Source organism: Crinia signifera, chromosome 3, assembly GCF_055691185.1.
Source record: "Crinia signifera chromosome 3, ASM5569118v1, whole genome shotgun sequence".
NCBI classification, from domain to species: Eukaryota; Metazoa; Chordata; class Amphibia; order Anura; family Myobatrachidae; genus Crinia; species Crinia signifera.
The window spans coordinates 51,316,037-51,335,489 of NC_139219.1; the positions used below are offsets into that span (position 1 = coordinate 51,316,037).

The 19,453-nt window shown below is 42.2% G+C and overlaps 1 protein-coding gene across 3 annotated transcripts in view; it reads left to right on the forward strand.

The window, feature by feature from the left end:
* Window positions 1-19,453, forward strand: part of WDPCP (WD repeat containing planar cell polarity effector) — a 315,876-nt gene that overhangs the window by 117,453 nt on the left and 178,970 nt on the right. For all 3 annotated transcript variants that reach the window (XM_083175790.1, XM_083175792.1, XM_083175791.1), the window contains exons 10-11: window positions 365-974; window positions 10,053-10,241. In XM_083175790.1, the coding sequence (XP_083031916.1) occupies window positions 365-974; window positions 10,053-10,241 (799 nt within the window). The remainder of the gene's footprint in view (window positions 1-364; window positions 975-10,052; window positions 10,242-19,453) is intronic.

The following is a 19,453-nucleotide window of genomic DNA, read 5'->3' on the forward strand; positions in this document are numbered from 1 at the left end:
TGATGTGAAATTTGCTGTAAACCTATGAAGAATAATCATCGGTCATTTATTGCGGACAATTAAATAGAGGCTTATAGCAAGTTGCGATAAAAGTCCTGTTTTTACTGTGAAAATTATACATGGATTTCATGAGCATTACTTTATATTGTAACTATTCTTAAGTTATGTTAAATTTACTTTGTAGTCCTTTGTCTTTTAATCTTTGCATTTTTTGTTATGTTATACGGTATTGATGTACTGTCTTTTCATTTCCTTTTACCCCATGTGAATGTTGGTATAGGCCCTAAATTCTTCAAATTTCTAGCCTGCTTAAAATGGAATTACAGACTGTGTTCATTTATGTTGTGCCTGCTTCTCTTTTCAGCTATTAAGCTACATCCGCACAGAGGGAGATATGCTTGATGCCAGCTTTAGTATTACTCAGCCATACCAGGTGTATACAGTTGAACACTCCATGAATTCAGACAAAGAACCTATGGCTGACAACTGCATCTATGAATGTGCACGGAACAAAATACAGTGTGTATCAGTCACTAAAATTCCCCTGAATTCCAGGCTCATAAGCTGTAGTAGGAACATTCCCGAGGACAAGCTGCTTCTCGGTTGTGAAGACTCTTCCGTTATTCTGTATGAATCCCATCGCAGAGTGACTCTCTTGGCTCAGGCTGATCTCTTACCTGTGTTAATTAGATGGCACCCTGCTGGATGTGTATTTGTGGTGAGCAACAATCAAGGGGAACTTCAATTATTTGATATGGCTCTATCACCAATTAAAGTCCAGCTTCTTGCCGAAGACTTTGCTCCAAGAGCCACCCTGCAGTGCAGTAAGCAGTTTGCGATGTCTAGTAGCTTGGTGGACATGAAGTGGACGTTCCCTGGTACCTCTGCTCAGTCGAATGACAGCACAGAGATCCACAATCTTCTGTTACTGAGATTTCATGGCGGACCTTTAGGAGTGCTTCAGCTGAAACTTGGTAAGCTATGGTACATCTTTCTTATCTGATATGAGGAAGGGTCCAGGGACAAATTTTAGACTTTCTTGCTGTACCGTTTTCATTGACTGATGGTTTTATTAGCTGCATTAAATAATAAAGAAACTGTCTGTTTTTGCATTTAAAGGGGAATTCAGTTGAGACATTTATAAGGGGTTTTGTTTCGCATACCTCTGGGCAACTGAAAACAATCCTTGATACTGCCAGCTTTTATTGCTAAAAATCAAGGAAATTACTGCAGCTAAATAAATTCCCCCTAAATCTTTGACAAATGTAAAAGATATCCCCAATGTTTGAGGAGTATAGGAGATATGTTGTTTTCCCAAATACTATACTGTAGACTAGAGATGCCAATCCTGGGGCATTTTTTTCAATCCTGGCCTCCCTAATAAAAATATAGAGTAACGATGCTGAACCAAAAAACTTAGCAATTTTTTAAGTCCATCATATGTGCCAGGAAAGAGTTTATTTAGTTCATTGCAGTCTCACCAGAAATTAGAAGAATTTTGTTCAACAATACTCTGTAGTCTAGTTGGAAATAAACACCAGATATAAATTTTATAAAATTCGAAAATGTGCAATCATGAAATTTTGAATTATATTTTAATAATAATTTTAATTAATATGTGTCGAGAACTTTGAGACTCTTTCCCATAAGTGAAGACCTTCCCCAATCCATCTAGCATCTTTCAGGGAATCTTTTGTACAGGAGTAGGAAGGTGTTTTGCTGGTTCTAAAAAATTGTACGATAAAAACCTTTGAATGCGGAGTGCAATTGAAAAATGTCTCAAGGTGCATCAGAGATCTGGCATAATGTATCTAGGGAGATTATGTTTTACAAGTAAGATTCGAAAGCTATCCACTCTGTGGTAAGACTGTTTGCAAACCAAGAATCGGCCTGGGTTAAGTGGATGTTAGGTAGGAGTGCTTTTGGAATGCTTGTTGCACCATTGGAAGCAGCGCTTCCCATGTTTTTAAAGCGGAGCTTCCCATGATTTTGAAGCTGGTTCTCTGAGTTTTTCCAAACAAATTGGACAACCTATTTACAGTATGTAGCTACTAAAGGTACATTTGGCAAATTGATGGGTAAATTCTGGAAGAGGTACAGCAGCTTGCAGTTTAGGTAAGATATATTCATTTTAATTCCACAATTCTCCCAAATCAGGAGATAAATAGAGTTTGCTAAATTTAATGGATAGTTTGATAGGAGGAAAAGTCTCCTTATAGGGAGTGTCCTAAATGCCAGTGACATAAACAACAACATTTGTTATTTTAGTACATTTGAAGAAGTATAAGGGCGCAGGTTGGAAGCAAATTAGTGATAGCAGACAGCGACACCCCAGGCAGGGAAGAGGAACTGCATGGGTTTTCAAATATGGCGGGTGCTAGAATGAACACTAATCGGTGTTATACCGTGACAGGTGGCCATGCAGGGATAACGTTTAAAAAAACTTGAGAGTGAAAGTGAGTAGGACATTGGGCCTAATTCAGACCTGATTACACAACTGTGAATTAGCAGTCCTGGTGATTATTGATAGACTGTGTATACGTATGCCCCTTATCACACATGTGCGAGGCAGTCCTGCGATAAAACCCTGCTACTTTTTGAAACGCTGGCCATATGCAAGCTGATTATGTATTCCTCTGAGCCAACCTAGATGTTCAGAAAGTCTGGGAATGGGCTAATTCTCACAGGCAGGGTCCAATGACTGTGCAGATATCTAGGGCCTTTTTATCTTCTGCCTTTGGTGATCTTAATGGTTTCTGAAAAAAAAAAACTCTTCACATAGACTCTGGCAAAGGGAACTAAGGTAAAACGATTTTTCCCTTGCAGGAAGTCTCCCTTACATTGATGTAAAGCAGGGCTGGGCAATTGCGGCCCTCCAGATGTTGAGGAACTACACATCCCAGCATGCCTTGCATCAGTTTCAGCATGGCCACATAGCAAAACTAATGCAAAGCATCCTGGGATGTGTAGTTCCTCAACATCTGGAGGGCCGCAATTGCCCAGCCCTGATGTAAAGTGACCATCATGAAGGACTAACTTTGATAAAGCTGCAGGACGCAGTGAAACGCGTTAGGTGATAGATCCCAGCCTCTGGATATCGCTGTTAAGTCTACCTTTTTGCGGACATCATTCCACTGCTAATCCAATCCTTGGATACCATTCAATGGCGGACACCGTGCACAGCATCTCCAGGTGAACAACATCCACACCAGTGAGTACCATTACTGTGCACGAAAGCCGTATCCCACTCCTTTGCTGTTACATCAACTGGGTGCATCGCTCCAGGGACGACTCCGGTGATTTGAGCCAAACATCTTTCTCTCACCCCAAAAAAGAGGACCGAAAAACATCTAGTGAGCGACATTTCCCCCAGCGGCAATCTACACAGCCGCAGACATCGTGAGGACCCCCAGTTCTGCTACTCAGAAAGGATTCTAATTCACCAATTGGTAACGTGCACTTACCTGTCCCCTAAAAGTGATCACTTACAATATATTCCAGACGTATCCATTGAGGCGTGGCGACCATATTAATTTATATTCATTCCAATTTACTTTTATTTCCCCACCCTACTTGTTTTTATGTATTATTGTAATTTCATGTGAATTTTAAACAGTAAAATTTGTTATATTTTTCCAAATATTTGGTATTGTCAATCATTATAAGCGCTGCTCGACTCGCCTAGTGCGTGTCCTTTTTCTTTTCTGTCTTTGAGTGGGGAGTGACTGCCCCCACAATTGAGCAGCCGCTTTCTTGAAGATACAGTTCTCTGTTAAGCGCCTGATTATTCCCAGTGATTATTCTCTTCCTTAAATATATGTTAGCATGGATGTATTGCGTCATTTTGGAGTTGAGGAGCGGGTACACTGAACGCATGAATGAGTGTCAAGCGTCTAGTTGCTTCCTTATCTCCTTGGTATAACATTCAGATAAACAAACCAACTTTTAGATAGATAGATAGATAGATAGATAGATAGATAGATAGATAATATATATTTAGATATATCTTCTTAAAGTGGGTGATGCCCAAACTATCCGACAGTAATTTTCAGCCAGGTGATGTCACTGAACAAAATCATTAATGATCTCGTTCAGTGTGTATGCACTAGATCGTTTGTCCGGGAGCACTTCTGATAAAGTTGACGATATTGGCGGTGGAGCGAATCATCTAGTGCAGGACAGGCCAACCTGTGGCTCTCCAGATGTTGTGAAACTACAAATCCCAGCATGCCTTGCCACAGTTTTAACACTCCCTCAAAGCAAAACTCTGGCAAAGCATGATGGGATTTGTAGTTTGACAACATCTGGAGAGCCACAGGTTGGCCAGGCCTGATCTAGTGCATATGGGGCTATTATTACCAACCCAGTACTCGAGAGCTGCTAGCCAGGGTTGGCTTCCCTGCAATACATTATATTAATAAGATCTGTTTATTTTAAATGATTTCACTAGTTTTAGTGTGTTTCGTTGTAATAATTAAATCATTTCATTGTCTCTTTAATCTTTTGTGATACATTTTGGAACTTGTATTGTGCTAGATATTCTTCCATACGATATGAAATACTGAACTACTAAGTATAAATATCATTATTTATTCACACTATAATTCTAATTATTTAGATTTCATATAACTGAGCACCTATTCCATTTTATTTCTGTTGTACATAATTTAGGAATGAGTATGTGCGGTCCTGTACAGATGGGCTTGCTTTCTCAGTTATATCTTATATCTCAGTTATAACTTACTAACACTGAGGAACACCATGTTCTAGTGATCCTGCTCTTACAGTCTTAAGGCATCCACACAGGACACGATTTTATGAACAATCCAATCACCCAATTTCCCTTGAAATTCAGAACACTCCTGCCCAAAAGATATTACGCGCACACACACAGAACAATTATGTAAATGACCAAAGGATTAGATGGGTCGTTTAACGGCTGCAAATCATTAACAACATAATTAGCACATCGTTCATCGTGACTACACACGGAATGATGTGTGCCAAATGCTGCAAGACAGGTCATTCTTTTTCTGCATGTTGAAGGGATTAGCGATCTAGATGAACGAATGGCGGTATGTGCATTGCATCGTTATCATGCCCATGCAAGGACAGTTTTTAAATGACAGGTCATTCCAGTTGGTCGAAAATGGCCATATCGTTTAAAAAAATCTATTCATGTGTACAGCCTTTGATTGCTTAAGACACTTATTTAATGCAACTGAGTGGCTAAATCAAAGAATAGTGAATTCTCTACTTCATTTTACAGAGAATTTTATCATGTTTTATTATATCTACTTCTGAAACACTACAGGAAATTTCAGCAAGACTTCCATTACTAAAGTTTGGTTTCCTCCTATCAGATCAGCCGGAAGGTTATGGGAGATGCAGTCAGTGATATGCTATAGTGCTTGATGGCAAAGTTGGCATCTAGTCTTATCGAGAATTGATTTTGGGCAAGTTTTTTAATCTTTGCGATCTTTTCATTTTGGGTTGTTGTCCTTGTAATAAAGCAGAAACTGGGCATTAATCTAAGTAAGAGGCCTCTCAATTCCTGTTCAGAAAGGATATTTTATTCATTTAACACTTCAGAGTTTGGTGAATGAAGTATAAACAGCACACTACTTACAGTTCTCCTTTGTTATACCCCTTTCACACCGCACTTGCTAAACGGTATACTGTATTGCCGTTTTTTTCCCAGTTTAAAACATTTAAGGCTGCAGTGGGCTAGCGCCAGAGTTGATTTACCGGTTAAAGATAACCGGTATTTCAAAACGTTTAAAAAGCAGAGTCCTACCCGTTTCAGAGCCGTTTTTTATGCAGTAAGAATGGCTCTGAAACAGTATTTAGTAAAAACAACAGATTACAGACATTTGATAGGCTGTCCCCTACATTCTGCCTTGAAATGTGTTCAGGGGATTAAACGGGTGGACTGATGTGAATGGTACTTAAACGGGATTTAAACCGGTAATCTACTGCAATGTGAAGGCTCAGACCCGTTTTAAATACCGTTTAAAAATACCTTTTTTTTTTTTTTTAACGTTTTGGCAGTGTGAAAGCGGTATTATATGCCCTACTTTGGACTCTGTCCCCTTTTGAGTGAGCACTTCATTTATTACACACTTAACTGATAGATGTGAAGGTGTACGTGTTACACTTAGGGCCTGATTCTGGTTTGCCTTGTAAAAATGCAAACATTGCAGCTTACTGAGTACCAGAGACGCAGCCTTGATGCCGTCCGCCCCCGGCCTGCCACGATTTTTGTGAACGGCTTGGCGACTACGCAAATCGCTGAAGCAATTTGCAAAGGGGAGCTGCACATGCGCCTAATAGACCATGCACATGCAGCGAATACACATTGGCCCTTATTCTGGTTCACTCGCAGAGGCAAATGCAATCTCAAATGGACAAAACAGTGTGCACTGCAGGTGGGGCAGGCGTAACATGTGCAGAGAGAGTTAGATTTGGGTGGGGTTTTACTTCAAAGAGGTCTATATTGCAGTGTAAAAATAAAGCAGTCAGTATTTTCCCTGCACAGAAACAAAATAACTCACCCAAATGTAACTCTCTCAGCACATTACATCTGCCCCACCTGCAGTGCACATGGTTTTCTCCATTTGAGAAGGAATTTACCTCTGCGAGTGAACCAGAATAAGGGCCCATGCGCATACACAGCCCCCGAGTAAACTAAAATGACCCCCATAGTCGCAGGGACCTGATGCTTTACATTTAAGCAATTTTTAACAGACATTACTGCATGTTTTTAGTTATTAGATTTCATTAGAGTGTTGTTCCACTCCTGAGAGTTATTTATTTAAATCCTATACATTATTGGATCTGCAATTTATTTTATAATAAAAAAGTTCAGTATCATCTGATTACTATACATGCATGATGACCGTGTGTTTATAGCGCCACCTATTACTTTAGCATTTCGGGCCTCAAGCCTGGTTTCCTCTCTCCCCCGTGACATGGCTCACAGCAGTTATTGTATAAAAAAGGGAAAGTAAAAGAGGTCCTTGACTTTGCTATCTCCAGCACATTTGTGTTCTCACCCCGGCCAGAATACTCACAGTGCAGGGATTTAGGGGCCTTCCAGCTAATTGCCGTCTTGTAAATTTAATTGGACTGCCTCCCTAGATGCTCTTCTTAAATCAATTAGGCTACAAGTTGGCTGTCACCTCTTTCTCCCAAGAAGTGCACTATCCAAGAGAGGTCAAGCATCTAAAGGGGGGGAAGATGTTTCACCTCAACCATTGAGATTTGTCCTGTTTTAAAATTCATTGTTTGCATTTAAATGAAGCATTTCCTGACAGGGAAAGATTGCTGTTTTTCCCCTTCGTTTCATTATTTCTGTCAGAATACACTTATATGGGATCGTTACTGATTTTTTGGTTACAGTCTCCTATGTGTTACTCTAATAAGGTTAAGCAGCGCTCTGACCGGACTGTCCTTGTTAATGAGATCAATTGACTTCTGGGGATGCATCAGCTGATAAATAATAAATCCCTTCCTTATTATTTCACAAACCTTCTGGTTCTTGTCCTTGCCAACGAGAGCAAGTACCATGAACAACTAGACTGCGACTAACTCCGCAGCTTTTATTATTAGAGGAATGTGATGTCACTTGTAATACCAGTTATGGAGCGAATTTTAAGTCCTTGTTTCTCCGTAACGATTCATGCGCCATCATGTAATATGCATTTGTTGTTATTTTCTTCCTTTCTAAGCACATCTATGTGTTGTCTCTATAAAGTATATTACACCATGGGCCTAATTCAGACATGTTCGCTAGGCTGCGTATACTCGCCAAACGCCCACCGCCCGTGCCGCCCCTATGAGAACATATGCCCTTGCATGCAGCCAAATTAGTGTTCCCACTAGTCTTCTTTTGCAGGGCGCCGCACCCTGCCCATATTTAGGCTTCTAAATGCACCCTGCCCTTTTGTGTGCGCCCACAGTCGCGCTGACATGCCGCTGTCAGTTCAGCGCCACAAAAAGCTGCTGCCACCGCCCTGCCTCTCTGCTGAGAGCAGCGTGTCACAGGCCGCCCACTCACCCGTCGCCGGGAGAGATGTCTCTGCTCCTTCTGGAGCGCTTTCCCTTGCCTAGCCTGCCAACGTAAACTGCCCTGGGCGTCCTGCTGCTGGGCCTCCGGAGTATGAGCAGATAACTGGGAGAGACCAAGGAGGGTGGGCTGGGGGGGGGCAGGAGATGGGTAGCTGGAGGTGGCATGGGGGCAGGAGATTGGTATCTGGGGGTTGTATTCGGCTCCCCACCCACCCCCATCCCGCAAAACATCTATTCCTGGTTGTGGATTTTCAGCTCAGTGGGGGGGGGGGGGTTAGCTCAGTGGGGTGTGGGTGTGTGTTTGGGGGAGTCCACTCTGTGTGGGGTGGTTGCCCGCTTGGTGGCCGGCACCCTGCCCTTAAAAAATTTCTAGAGTGAACACTGGAAATCATTCGATGGTCGCTTACCATCGAATGATTTTTCTCCCCTTCGGATATAACAGTCAGTCTAACTGACTTTTATTTCCACCGCTGATCACCAAAAAGGGAGCGGGCGCTGACGTCATGTGATGTCAGCAGCCCGCCCAGAGCAGGCATCGACTCGTCTGTGTTCCCATGAGAGCTCCCTGTGTTTTCATGTGGACACTCATAAAATGCTGGCCGTTCCCCTGCAGATGCCCTCTGCCCTCCCCAAGTCCTCCCCTTCTCCTGCAAATGCCTCGGTGAGTGCAGGAGGGTCACCATCGAAAACGGGGCCGAATTCGTACCTGTACGAACAGGTATGAATTGGAACCCATGTTGAAAGGATTCAGTATGAAATCCCGGCGGTCGGGATCCTGGCGTTCAAAATCCCGACGCCGGAATCCTGACCGCCGAAATCCCGACAAGGGGGGGACGTGGATCGCCCCCCCCCCTGTGTTTGTCCCTCTGCACCGTACTCTGTAGGACTGTAGGAGACCTCACAGGCTCAGTGCTGCCTCTGATTAAAAACCCTCACATGACTAGGCTGCTGCTGCTGCTGTCCTCCATGGGCCTGAGAAGCATATAATGAACTCCACCAATCAGAGCTCAGCACAAACCTCTCAGCCTCTGCCCTCTTGTGCAAAGTGTCATGGGACTTAGTCAACTCCCATTAATGCACTGCACACTTGTGCAGTCAGTGTGCCTTGGCACCTGATGCTCAGCACCATTAATCATTGTCATATTAGCAGATAGATGAAGCTGCAGCACTACCCCACTCCCATGCTCAAAACCTTTAGCTAAAAAAACAAACATATTTTTTTTTAGATACATGCCAACCACAGGGGGGCCCAGGGGTACTCCCCCCTTCCCCTCCCACCCTTTAATCCTGCCCTGCATACCTCCAATTTAAAATCCTTAGATTCCTTCTGGTCGCTATGCCATACCCTCTCATATATGACATCCTGCCAGAGTTTCTTAGGCCTTTGGTAATAATGTTAGTTGGGTACCCATATCGCACTGAACAACAATCCAATCTAGCTAGCAAGTCTGGCTCTTCAGAGTTTGGTCAATCTCAAAGAACATTACTTTTTCTGCTATCTTGCATATACGAACATGTTTAACTTAAATCTAATAATAAACTGAAGTCGCTATATAGAATTACCAATAGTTAAATAACTTTATTGATTCTAAAATAAAATATGTTAGACATTTATGAGCTGAAACCTGTAAAACTAAGCGAAGATGCTCCTCAGCTAGAGCATGGATTCCTGAAGCAGCCCGGACTTGGATCTTGGAGTTTGTTTTGCTATTAGTATGCTCTTCATATTTTGCATACTTTTATACTATAAATGTAAACTTGTGATTTGTACATTAAGCTGTGGAAACTTATGCTTTAGAAGACCTATTCGCCTCCAGTTCTGGAGTCTTACTTTAGAAACTACTGACCAGAGTCTTGGGTTGCACATAGTCAATAGGATTTGCAAAGTTATGCTGATGACAAATGTTCAGAGGAGGAACTGGATAAAGAAAATATTTTGATATAATATATTGCTAACATTGCCTGTGCTGTTATCCTGACAGGTGCTGTATCTAAAGGACAGTTGGGCCCGGTGGAGGTAATTTTGCAGTATCTCCGCTACGAAGAAGTAGAGGAAGCCATCGCTGTACTGAGCTGCATGAACTGGAATACTGCCGGCCAGCAGTGCTATACCTGTATGAGTGCCATTGTAAATCATCTGTTAAGGCAGAAACTCAACCCCGAAAAAGAAGGTATGTTATCTGATTTTCTTCAAATACACCTGTTCTGCTTCCTCCGTAGCATCCCTTTCAGTCTATGTTATATAGAGAAAAATCTTGGGTAAGCATCTTAAAATAATACATGTAATTCATCTTTAGGAATTCCTATCCCGTACATTAGGTTGTTGATTAGTATTATTGTTGACCAGAAGACTTCCCTGGCAAGTAAATTTATATGTGTCCCTTTGTCCAGACAAGTGCATGCAGAGGAACTTTAAGAGAGGAGGAGACCCGTGTATAGCCTCCTCTATCCAGGCCCCCTCCTCTCCACCGATGACCACCACAGCGCCGTTCTAGTGCACAGCGCAGTGGCCATTTTTTGAGTGATTCTGTCACCGCTGCTGCCTTCATCACAGGACTCCGGAGGAGTAAGTATTAAAAATAGGTGCAGAGTGTGTGGTGTAGGACCCACTTGCGCATCCATTATAGATACGCCACTGACTGCATGGCTTTGCCGATCAAGATGGTGGCGACTGCAAATCTGAGGGTATATCAGACATTTAGAATACCAGCAGCAGGATAGTGACTGCAGACATCAGCACGGTCTCCTGGTGAGTACTGGTTCATTGCGAAAAGACCAATTTTCGTCAACAAAGTTCCTCGATGCTAGCAGACTACCACAGGACCTGGCACCGAGAAGGGTACTGTTTACAATAATATATGAGGGTATATCTTGGCATGCAGGTATTTGGTTTTCAGAGATCCAATCAGTCTATGAATGTCTTTTATTAATGGCTGTCTGCGGTTGCAATGGTACTCACATGGGACAGAGCGGATGGGATAAAAACACAAACAATACAGTCTACTTACTATTATTTATTTATTTACAGTTTCTTATATAGCGCAGCATATTCCGTTGCGCTTTAAAGGTAACCAGTATTTTAGGTAATATTTAAAAAAAAAAAGTTAAAAGAGAATGCAGCTTCAAATACAAATATGGATATGCACATGTCAACATATCTTGGGATGGGGAAAAACTGCTTAATTACATGTAATTAGTGTTAATGAAAAGGACATTGTCAGATTGGAGCAAATGACTGCTGTTATCTAGAAGGCTGCTTTTCCTTATCAAAGATACGTAGCTAATTGCATTATTATGTGTAGAAATGAGCACAACAAATATGATCAGAACATTTCAGTATGTTTATTGGTCACTAAAATGTAGTGTATACATGTGTGATGTTCTTTTCATAGTACTTTACATACTGTATGATCATTTCTACTGTAGTAATGCCAGGAATAGAGTATTATGTTTTTTTAATTCCATTGTCTGTATTTTATAATTTGATCAGCAGCATGTGGTTATTTATTCATTTTGAAAAAAAAATTCTCCACTGTGTGTATGTGTATGTGTTGTGGTTAAAGGGCATAAATACTTTATATTATGTTCTAGATCAGGGGTCCTCAAACTATTTTGCTCTGGGACCCCATCAAACAATAAAAATAATGACAGGACCCCAGCAAGTTACTGCAGAAGGTCATCAGATCACATGTGTAGTCAGCAGACAGCACATTCATGGCAGCATTGTGGAGGCACAACATGATGGGAGGAGTCTAAAATAACAGACAATTCAACAGATTTTTCAGACCCTTGAATCACTGACTGAGATTAGAAAAATCATCAGCCTGATGGTCAGCAACATGGAGTCGTGACCAATGTTCCCTCTAATTTTACGAAGGCTGTGTGCAGCTAAAGATTTTGGCTGTGCAACTTTGGAATGAAATTTACATTTTTGTGCGTCACTTATATATAACTGGAAAATGACGTTCAGCATTTGTGCTAACTTTACTTCAAAATGATATTACACATTTAAACATTCAAAATACAGTACACAATATAGTTAATGGGTGAAACACACATTACTTGAGTCCACAACTGCAAAAAGGGACCACTTGTGCTTTGTGCGCTTAGTTGTAATGTCTGTGCGCGCGCTCGTCAAGGTGTGTGCGCGCGCACGTGCGCACAGCTTAGAGGGAACACTGGTCGTGACCCCATGCTGAGAAGGCCGGGACCCACTTTGGGGTCAGGACCCACAGTTTGAGAACCACTGTTCTAGATCAATTACCACATTCATTGCACAATATGGCATAAAATTCAGTTTCAGCAAATGCTTTTGCCCAGCTGAATCAACACGGCAGCCGTCTCACTTTACTGCAGAGGAATCATGTAGAAATGTGTTCACCACCTTGCATAGTAACGAGCAATTTCGCACGAATCAGGCATTTGTACCACCGGAATTTTATTCACCACGATATATGTTACGTTATGAGTCATCAGCCTGACATGCTTAGATGTCAACATTGGATATGTCGGTATTCATCCTGTTCACACGGATGATGTGTCCTAGTGGTCAGGCCACTAAGGCGATTCTTCTATTTCCCTCCTGACCATAATCTCTGTGTCTATTCCTCCCAATAGTGCATTTAACGATGCCTGTATTAGAAAAGGCCTTGGTATTCTCTAGGAAAATGCTACAATGGGTTTTTCTTAAACCCTTTTCATAATACTTACCTATCTCCACTAAGACAATATCATATGGGCACAGCAGAGAGTCACACATACTGAAGGTACCACCATGGGGAGGCAAACTCCTCGCACTGCCTCTGGGCATGTCCCATTCTTTACTGTTTCTTATGCGTTAGCTAACCCAATAAACTATGTCCCCTTCACTCCCGAGTGGGAAATGCTTAGAATTTTTTACCCTAACCTTCGAATGACATTGAAGAGTTAAGAGGGTACACACAGGCAGGCTGCTCAGTGCCCTGAGCGATTTTGGCTTAGTGCACTGAGCGATTTTGACTATGTGTGTATTTGGCCAAAGGCCAAATACACACAGACGTGCGGCTATTGCCTTGTGCTATATCTCCGAGGCAATAGCAATGCCATGGGGCTGCGCATCACCATTGTCTGCAGTGTACACAATCCTGGATTACTTGCTAGGCAATTTTGATTATGTGTTAATGGCTTAAGAAGTTACTGTTGGAATTAAGAGCAGCAGTTACAATGGTGTGTACTACTCCCTTCAGAGAACAGCTCAAACAGGCTCTAACCAGAGTAGAAAGAGAAGAGGGAGGCCCCTGTGCCCAACTGAGCAAAAAGAAGCCTCACAGGTCTTCAACTGGCAGCTCCATTAAATAGTACCCGTGAAACGCCCGTGTCAACTTCTAAAGTGAAGAGGTGACTCCGGAATGCTGAGTGACAAAGAAAAAGCCATATCTGAGACTGGCCAATAAAGGGAAAAGATTAATATGGGCAAAGAAACACAGACATTGGACAGAGGAAAATTTGAAAAAAAAAATGTTTTGGACAGACGAATCGAAGTTTGAGGTGTTTGGATCACATATAAATGTATATAAACAGCATACAAACAGAGCGGTACTCTGAAATAACGGAGGTGAGCTTCTGTGAAGGAAGGCATGGCAACATAACAGGACATTCAACAGGCTTGACCGACAGATGTTCCGGGGCTCTGAAGCACCTTCATCACGGGATAGCCATAGCTATGTATGGATTGTCTGTACTGGCACATCCAATAGAAAAAAAAAATGGTTGCTTCTTCTAGAGATGTATTGGTAGACATCCAAAATATTAAGAGAGGGTACTTACCAGAGGAAATCCAAAAACAGACTTTAGATGCTCACAAGTTGATATATGTAAAAGGTCAATCAATGTTTTGATCCAAGACATATAGGAGTTGAGTAGTGTGTAGGGAATATAAGTTAATAAAGCACTCTCCCAAGTGCCAACTATGACAAATAATACAAAAAGACCATTTAAAAACCACACGCCATTTAAGTTTAAAGGGGATAGCCTATTACTGGTAATAATTTGCTTAACAAAAAAAGGGCTTTTATATATACACTGTAAAATATAATTTTTTTTAATTTTAACTAAATAAAAACTTTTGTTGTAATTCTTAAAGGTCTTCACAGTCCTCAAAAGAGGTCAGCCAACAGTAGCATCAGTCACTGCTGGCTGTAATGGGGAGAGAGCAGAGGCAGGCAAGGCTTCTGCAATCAGTCCAGGCTGGTGATCAATTTTATTAAGACTGCTGATCATAGCTTCCAACCATCACAGTACCTGTTGCTGTTGGTAAAGTAAGGACGCTGCAGCTTCCCTGATCACCCAGAGTTCTGGCTGCAGGAAGAATGTCTATCATACCCTTCCTACGGGAGGAGGTTGATGAGGAGGCTGCTGCAACTTCCAAGGTTTAGGGGGGTATTCAATGTCAGGGGCACGGCTGTCGAGCTAGCGCGACAGCCGTGCCCCTGTCCTGTTCTCGGTGAGCTCGCCTGGAGCTCGGCAGTCGGGATTCAATGTCCCGGCCGCCGAGCGGCGAGAAGGGGGCGTGGCCGCGAGTTGCGGCCGGGAAGTGACGAGCTGCAGCCGGCAGCTCGTCACTTCCCGGCTGTTCTCGGCAGAACGAGCCCGACAGCTAGAGATGTCAGGCTCGTTCTGACAGGAAACCCTGTTCAATGCTGTCGGGGAAGACAGCATTGAATAGGGCCCGTCGAGCATCTCCCCCACGGGAGATGCTCGACGGCGATTGAATCTCCCCCTTAGGCTGGATGGGCTCAGCCTGAACACTTCTGGAAGGTAATTGGGCATCTCTAACATGGTCACATCAGATGTGACCATGGCAGGGAAAACCCATCTTGGTATAGTTGCATCTGATGTGACCACATCAGTTAATTGGTTGAGACGGCAGCATAATCAGCCAGGAGTATTACATTAGCCGTTGGCAATGGACATTTCACTACTCTAGCTACTGGCTGGAATGAGGAGACAAGGGAGTCATGGTAGAAATCTTAAGACGATCAGTTGCTGCCTGCATCGTGACTTTGCTTCACCATTTATTTACATTAACCAAACTGACAACCTCTTCTGGTTCAGGAGAACCAATGCAAACAGTAGCATAAAGGCATGTAGCTTCATGCTCAGGGAGATTAGAGTCGGGTTTGTACTAATGCAATCACAGCTCCTTCTCCATAATACTGTTATTGCATTGGGAAATGAGAAAAGCAAAAATCAAAACCCATTAAAGCCAGAGTGGAAAAATATATATATATATTTTTTTAAAGTCTAACTCGCTTTCTTACAACCAGTTATTTGGGGTCTGGGGTAATGTTGTTTGTAATGCAGACACAGTATTTGACTGTTTATTTTGAAGAAAACTTAGATGACATTTTCAGTTAGACGAAATACCTTTGAATTATGCAAAAGAGAATCCTAGGTCTTCAAGGACCAGTAATTTCCAATTTAAGGAACGCCGTATTAGTGCGCCGAATGGCTTTGTTGACCTTTGTAAAATATCATGCCTCCAACAGAACAGTGTGTCTATTACCCTGAGTGCGGTGCCGCTCTGTGCAGCCCACATTGCACTACATGATCCTACCGCACACAGCCTGCAGCGGACCTTCATCTGAATGATGTCCCCCTTCTGCGCCACTCAAACTGCACCTCCTGAACCAGTGGTAGCTTATCGTAATGTTCTGAAAATATCATAGCGACAAAGCATTTTACATTTCATACTATAATCTCTGGTTTGTTTCTTACCATACACATATAATAATGAGAGATTGTCACAACTTTTATTTTAACATTCCGTTTAAACATAATTGCCCTTTGGAAATCAATTGCATTTTTGTATAGAAGAGCGTATGCCATTAAAAACCCATTTAACAAAATGTTAGCTAGTCAATGTTAATTCCCACTGTGTTCCTTAAACCACTGTTATTGCTGTATACTTATTACAAAGATGAGAGCTCCATGACACCAATAGGGGTTTCATATGCAAACACATTTGTTTTCAGTACCAAGTTATTATGTCTGAATCTAACAATTTTGAAATGCATGGGTAATTTGTTTTCCTTTTTATTAGTGGAACCTAGTGAGCCCTTTTTATTTAGAGGGATGTGACAGTTATCTTTTGAGATCTCTCCTCCGTCAGCTTCAAGCTGAGTTTTCTAATGAATCTGTAACTATAGAAGTAGCGATTCTTATTCCATGTAGGTCAGAACATTCAACGACACAAAACATGCTGTCAAGAAATCAGCAAAGGCAAGGGAGCCAGCCTTGTTTTTGCAGAAGAAAAAGAACCAACGGTATACAAGTCGCTTTTAATCTAAATTGACTGCTGCTTTAGTAAAAAAAATAAACAAAACATAAAAACAGTGGCGTTCAGCTGGTCTTACTGTTACCAGGCATGGTACTGAAAATTGTTAATTTATCACACACTTGACTTTGTGCTTGCTGTGTTAAGTTTTTGTTTCGGATTTAGAGATTTAACGCCATTTTTATTATTATTGTTTTTGTTAATTTTTAATTTAATTTTGACTTTTCACAAAGTGTAGCAAAACTTTCAAGAGACTCTTCTTGTATAGAGTTCGGTTTCCAGATTTTGCATCTCTTACTCTTGCAACTTTGCCAACTGTCCTTGGTAACGGCTCAGCCAGAGTGAATGTGGTGCTAACCAGTAGAACAGACATATCAAGTTTTTCTGGGAATCCAAGGACGGGATGTTGACAAAACATGGCTGGATATCTTGGAGTGCACTCACAGAGAACTCATATACTCTAGTCATATACATATATACAGAATAGTCAAAACTAGGACAATCTGCCGAATATGCTTTTGCTCCTCCTTGTAGCAGTCATCTTCGACTCTACTAGACCTCTGAAGCTGTCCTGAAATAACTGTTGGCAGGACTTTCCCCAGCAGATCCTTGAACACTTGTAAATGCAAGATGGAATCACCTCTGATCCTGCTTGGTTTTCCAACACATACTTTACTACAGATGCTGAATTTACCTGAGATATGTTAAATCTGCAGGGAAGGACAACACATTGTAATCTTTGTCATGTTCCTCAAACCAATATGGAAACAATCTGCAGTATAGACACCTCCATCTGAAAATATTGTTGCCCTGATGGAGGTGGTATATGTCAAACGAAGAGCCAGAAAAATTACTAGACCCAGGGTTAATGCTGCACAAAGCATAACTTCCTCCACAGCTTGGTTTCTTTGCACAGTGTACCATGATACCATTCTGGGTCCGATGTGTTTTTTGACTGGTCTGCAGCAACACAGCGTTTGGTGCACTTTGTGTAACTATTCCCATCACCATCAACATCTCCGTGATTTGTGCCACAGTAGCTCTTCTCTTGGATCAATGACTTCTCACACCAAGGAGTCTTAGTCTAGCAACACCCTGTCAGCAGTTTGAGGGTTTTCCTTTCTCAGAACACTACCAGTAGGAACACACCACACCAGCACTCCACCAACCTAGCCATTTTGGAAATCAAAGTCTTTACACCTGTCTTTATCCTCTGCATCCCTGACCTTCACATGTGCCCCTGTGGGAGGTGCACTTTTTGCATGTGATGTTGACATTTTCTACCTTAATATAGTGCAGAAAAGGTAAGGAGCGCTAAGGTGGCATAGTAGATGGTAACAGCTCTATACTTTATGTACTTTTATGGCATAAAAGGTTCTTTCTCTAAATATGGATAGTAAATGAAGCTGTAGTCCACTGGAAATGTATTGCTACGCCCTCTTGTGGCTTTACTTACAAACTGTGTGCAAATATGCAGATTGGTCCCAGATCCTGCAGTTTGGTAGACAATGGGGCCCGTTCTACTCCCTGAATGAAGCACCTAGTTTCCAGATTATGATCTTTGTGTCCCTAAACACCATGAGCCCAAAACATTTGTTTAGAAATATACCCAGATGTAAAAATTCTAGTCAGGGCCAGTGCTAGTCATGTCATCACCCCAGATGAACCCAACCGCCACTCACCTGCTCTACAGGGGGGGGGGGGTGACTGCCTCCGACCTGGCTCCATGAGGGGGGAAGCAGCCACCCCACTGCTTACCCGCTCCACAGGGGGATGTGGACAATGATGTACTCCACAGGGGGGTACAGCCGCTGCTTACCTGGCTTTAGGGGGGGTTTGTGGCAGGCACTGCCTTGATCCAAAGTGCCGCCCACAGACAAATGCATAAAACTAAATACAAGAAAGAAGTCAGCGCTGTAGACAATTAGCACATGGGAGTGCCTGTATTTGAGATGAATATTAAATATTTATTAATAGTAATAAATGAAATAATAAAACATGAATAAAAAATTACACATAAACAATTAAAAATTGTACATTACACATGAAACCCCCCCCGGCATCTGCTTTGTCTGATTTCTGCTGGGGAAATGGAACAGTTCTGGCTACTCAAGGTAACAAATTGGGCTGTTTGAAATAAATTGAAAGTTTGTATAGTCAATTGCGAGAGTACAGGGTCTCACCACTTATAGTTAGGGATTTTTTCCAGGCTTGGGTCCGTTGTCCTCACTATTTCTGCGGAGATGTTTGTCCTTGATTGTATGGAGCAGCCGCTGGAGGAATATCGAGGGCCTTGTGGAGCTTCCCTGGTGGTGTCCTTGTTTGTATCTCTCTTTAAAGGGTGATCAAATGGATGTGTATCCAAGAGGTGACTGTGGAGTCACCTTGAAAAGCTGACTCCACAGCGAAATGCGTCGGTGGGCCACTGCACCCCCCTCCTTGGCTAAAACCCAAAGAACCCAGGACTCTGCTCTTCCAATTCTTCACCTGGCGAACCTATCTGGCCTCTAAAAAAGATCATCCCTCTTGGATACACATCCATTTGATCACCCTTTAAAAACAAGGACACCACCAGGGAAGCTCCACAAGGCCCTCAATATTCCTCCAGCGGCTGCTCCATGCAATCAAGGTCAAACATCTCTGCAGAAATAGTGAGGACAGCGGACCCAAGCATGGAAAAAATCCCTAACTACGAGTGGTGAGACCCTGTACTCTCACAATTGACTGTACAAACTTTCAATTTATTTCAAACAGCCCAATTTGTTACCTTGAGTAGCCAGAACTGTTCCATTTCCCCAGCAGAAATCAGACAAAGCAGAGGCCAGGGTGGGGTTCATGTGTAATGTACAATTTTTAATTGTTTATGTGTAATTTTTTATTCATGTTTTATTAATTTCATTTATTACTATAAATAAATATTTAATATTCATCTCAAATACAGGCAATCCCATGTGCTAATTGTCTACAGCGCTGCCTTCTTTCTTGTATTTAGCTATACTCTTTCTGTGGTGCACTATCCACCACACCCAGGCAGCTGCTATACACCCCAAAGAAACACAGCTCACGACA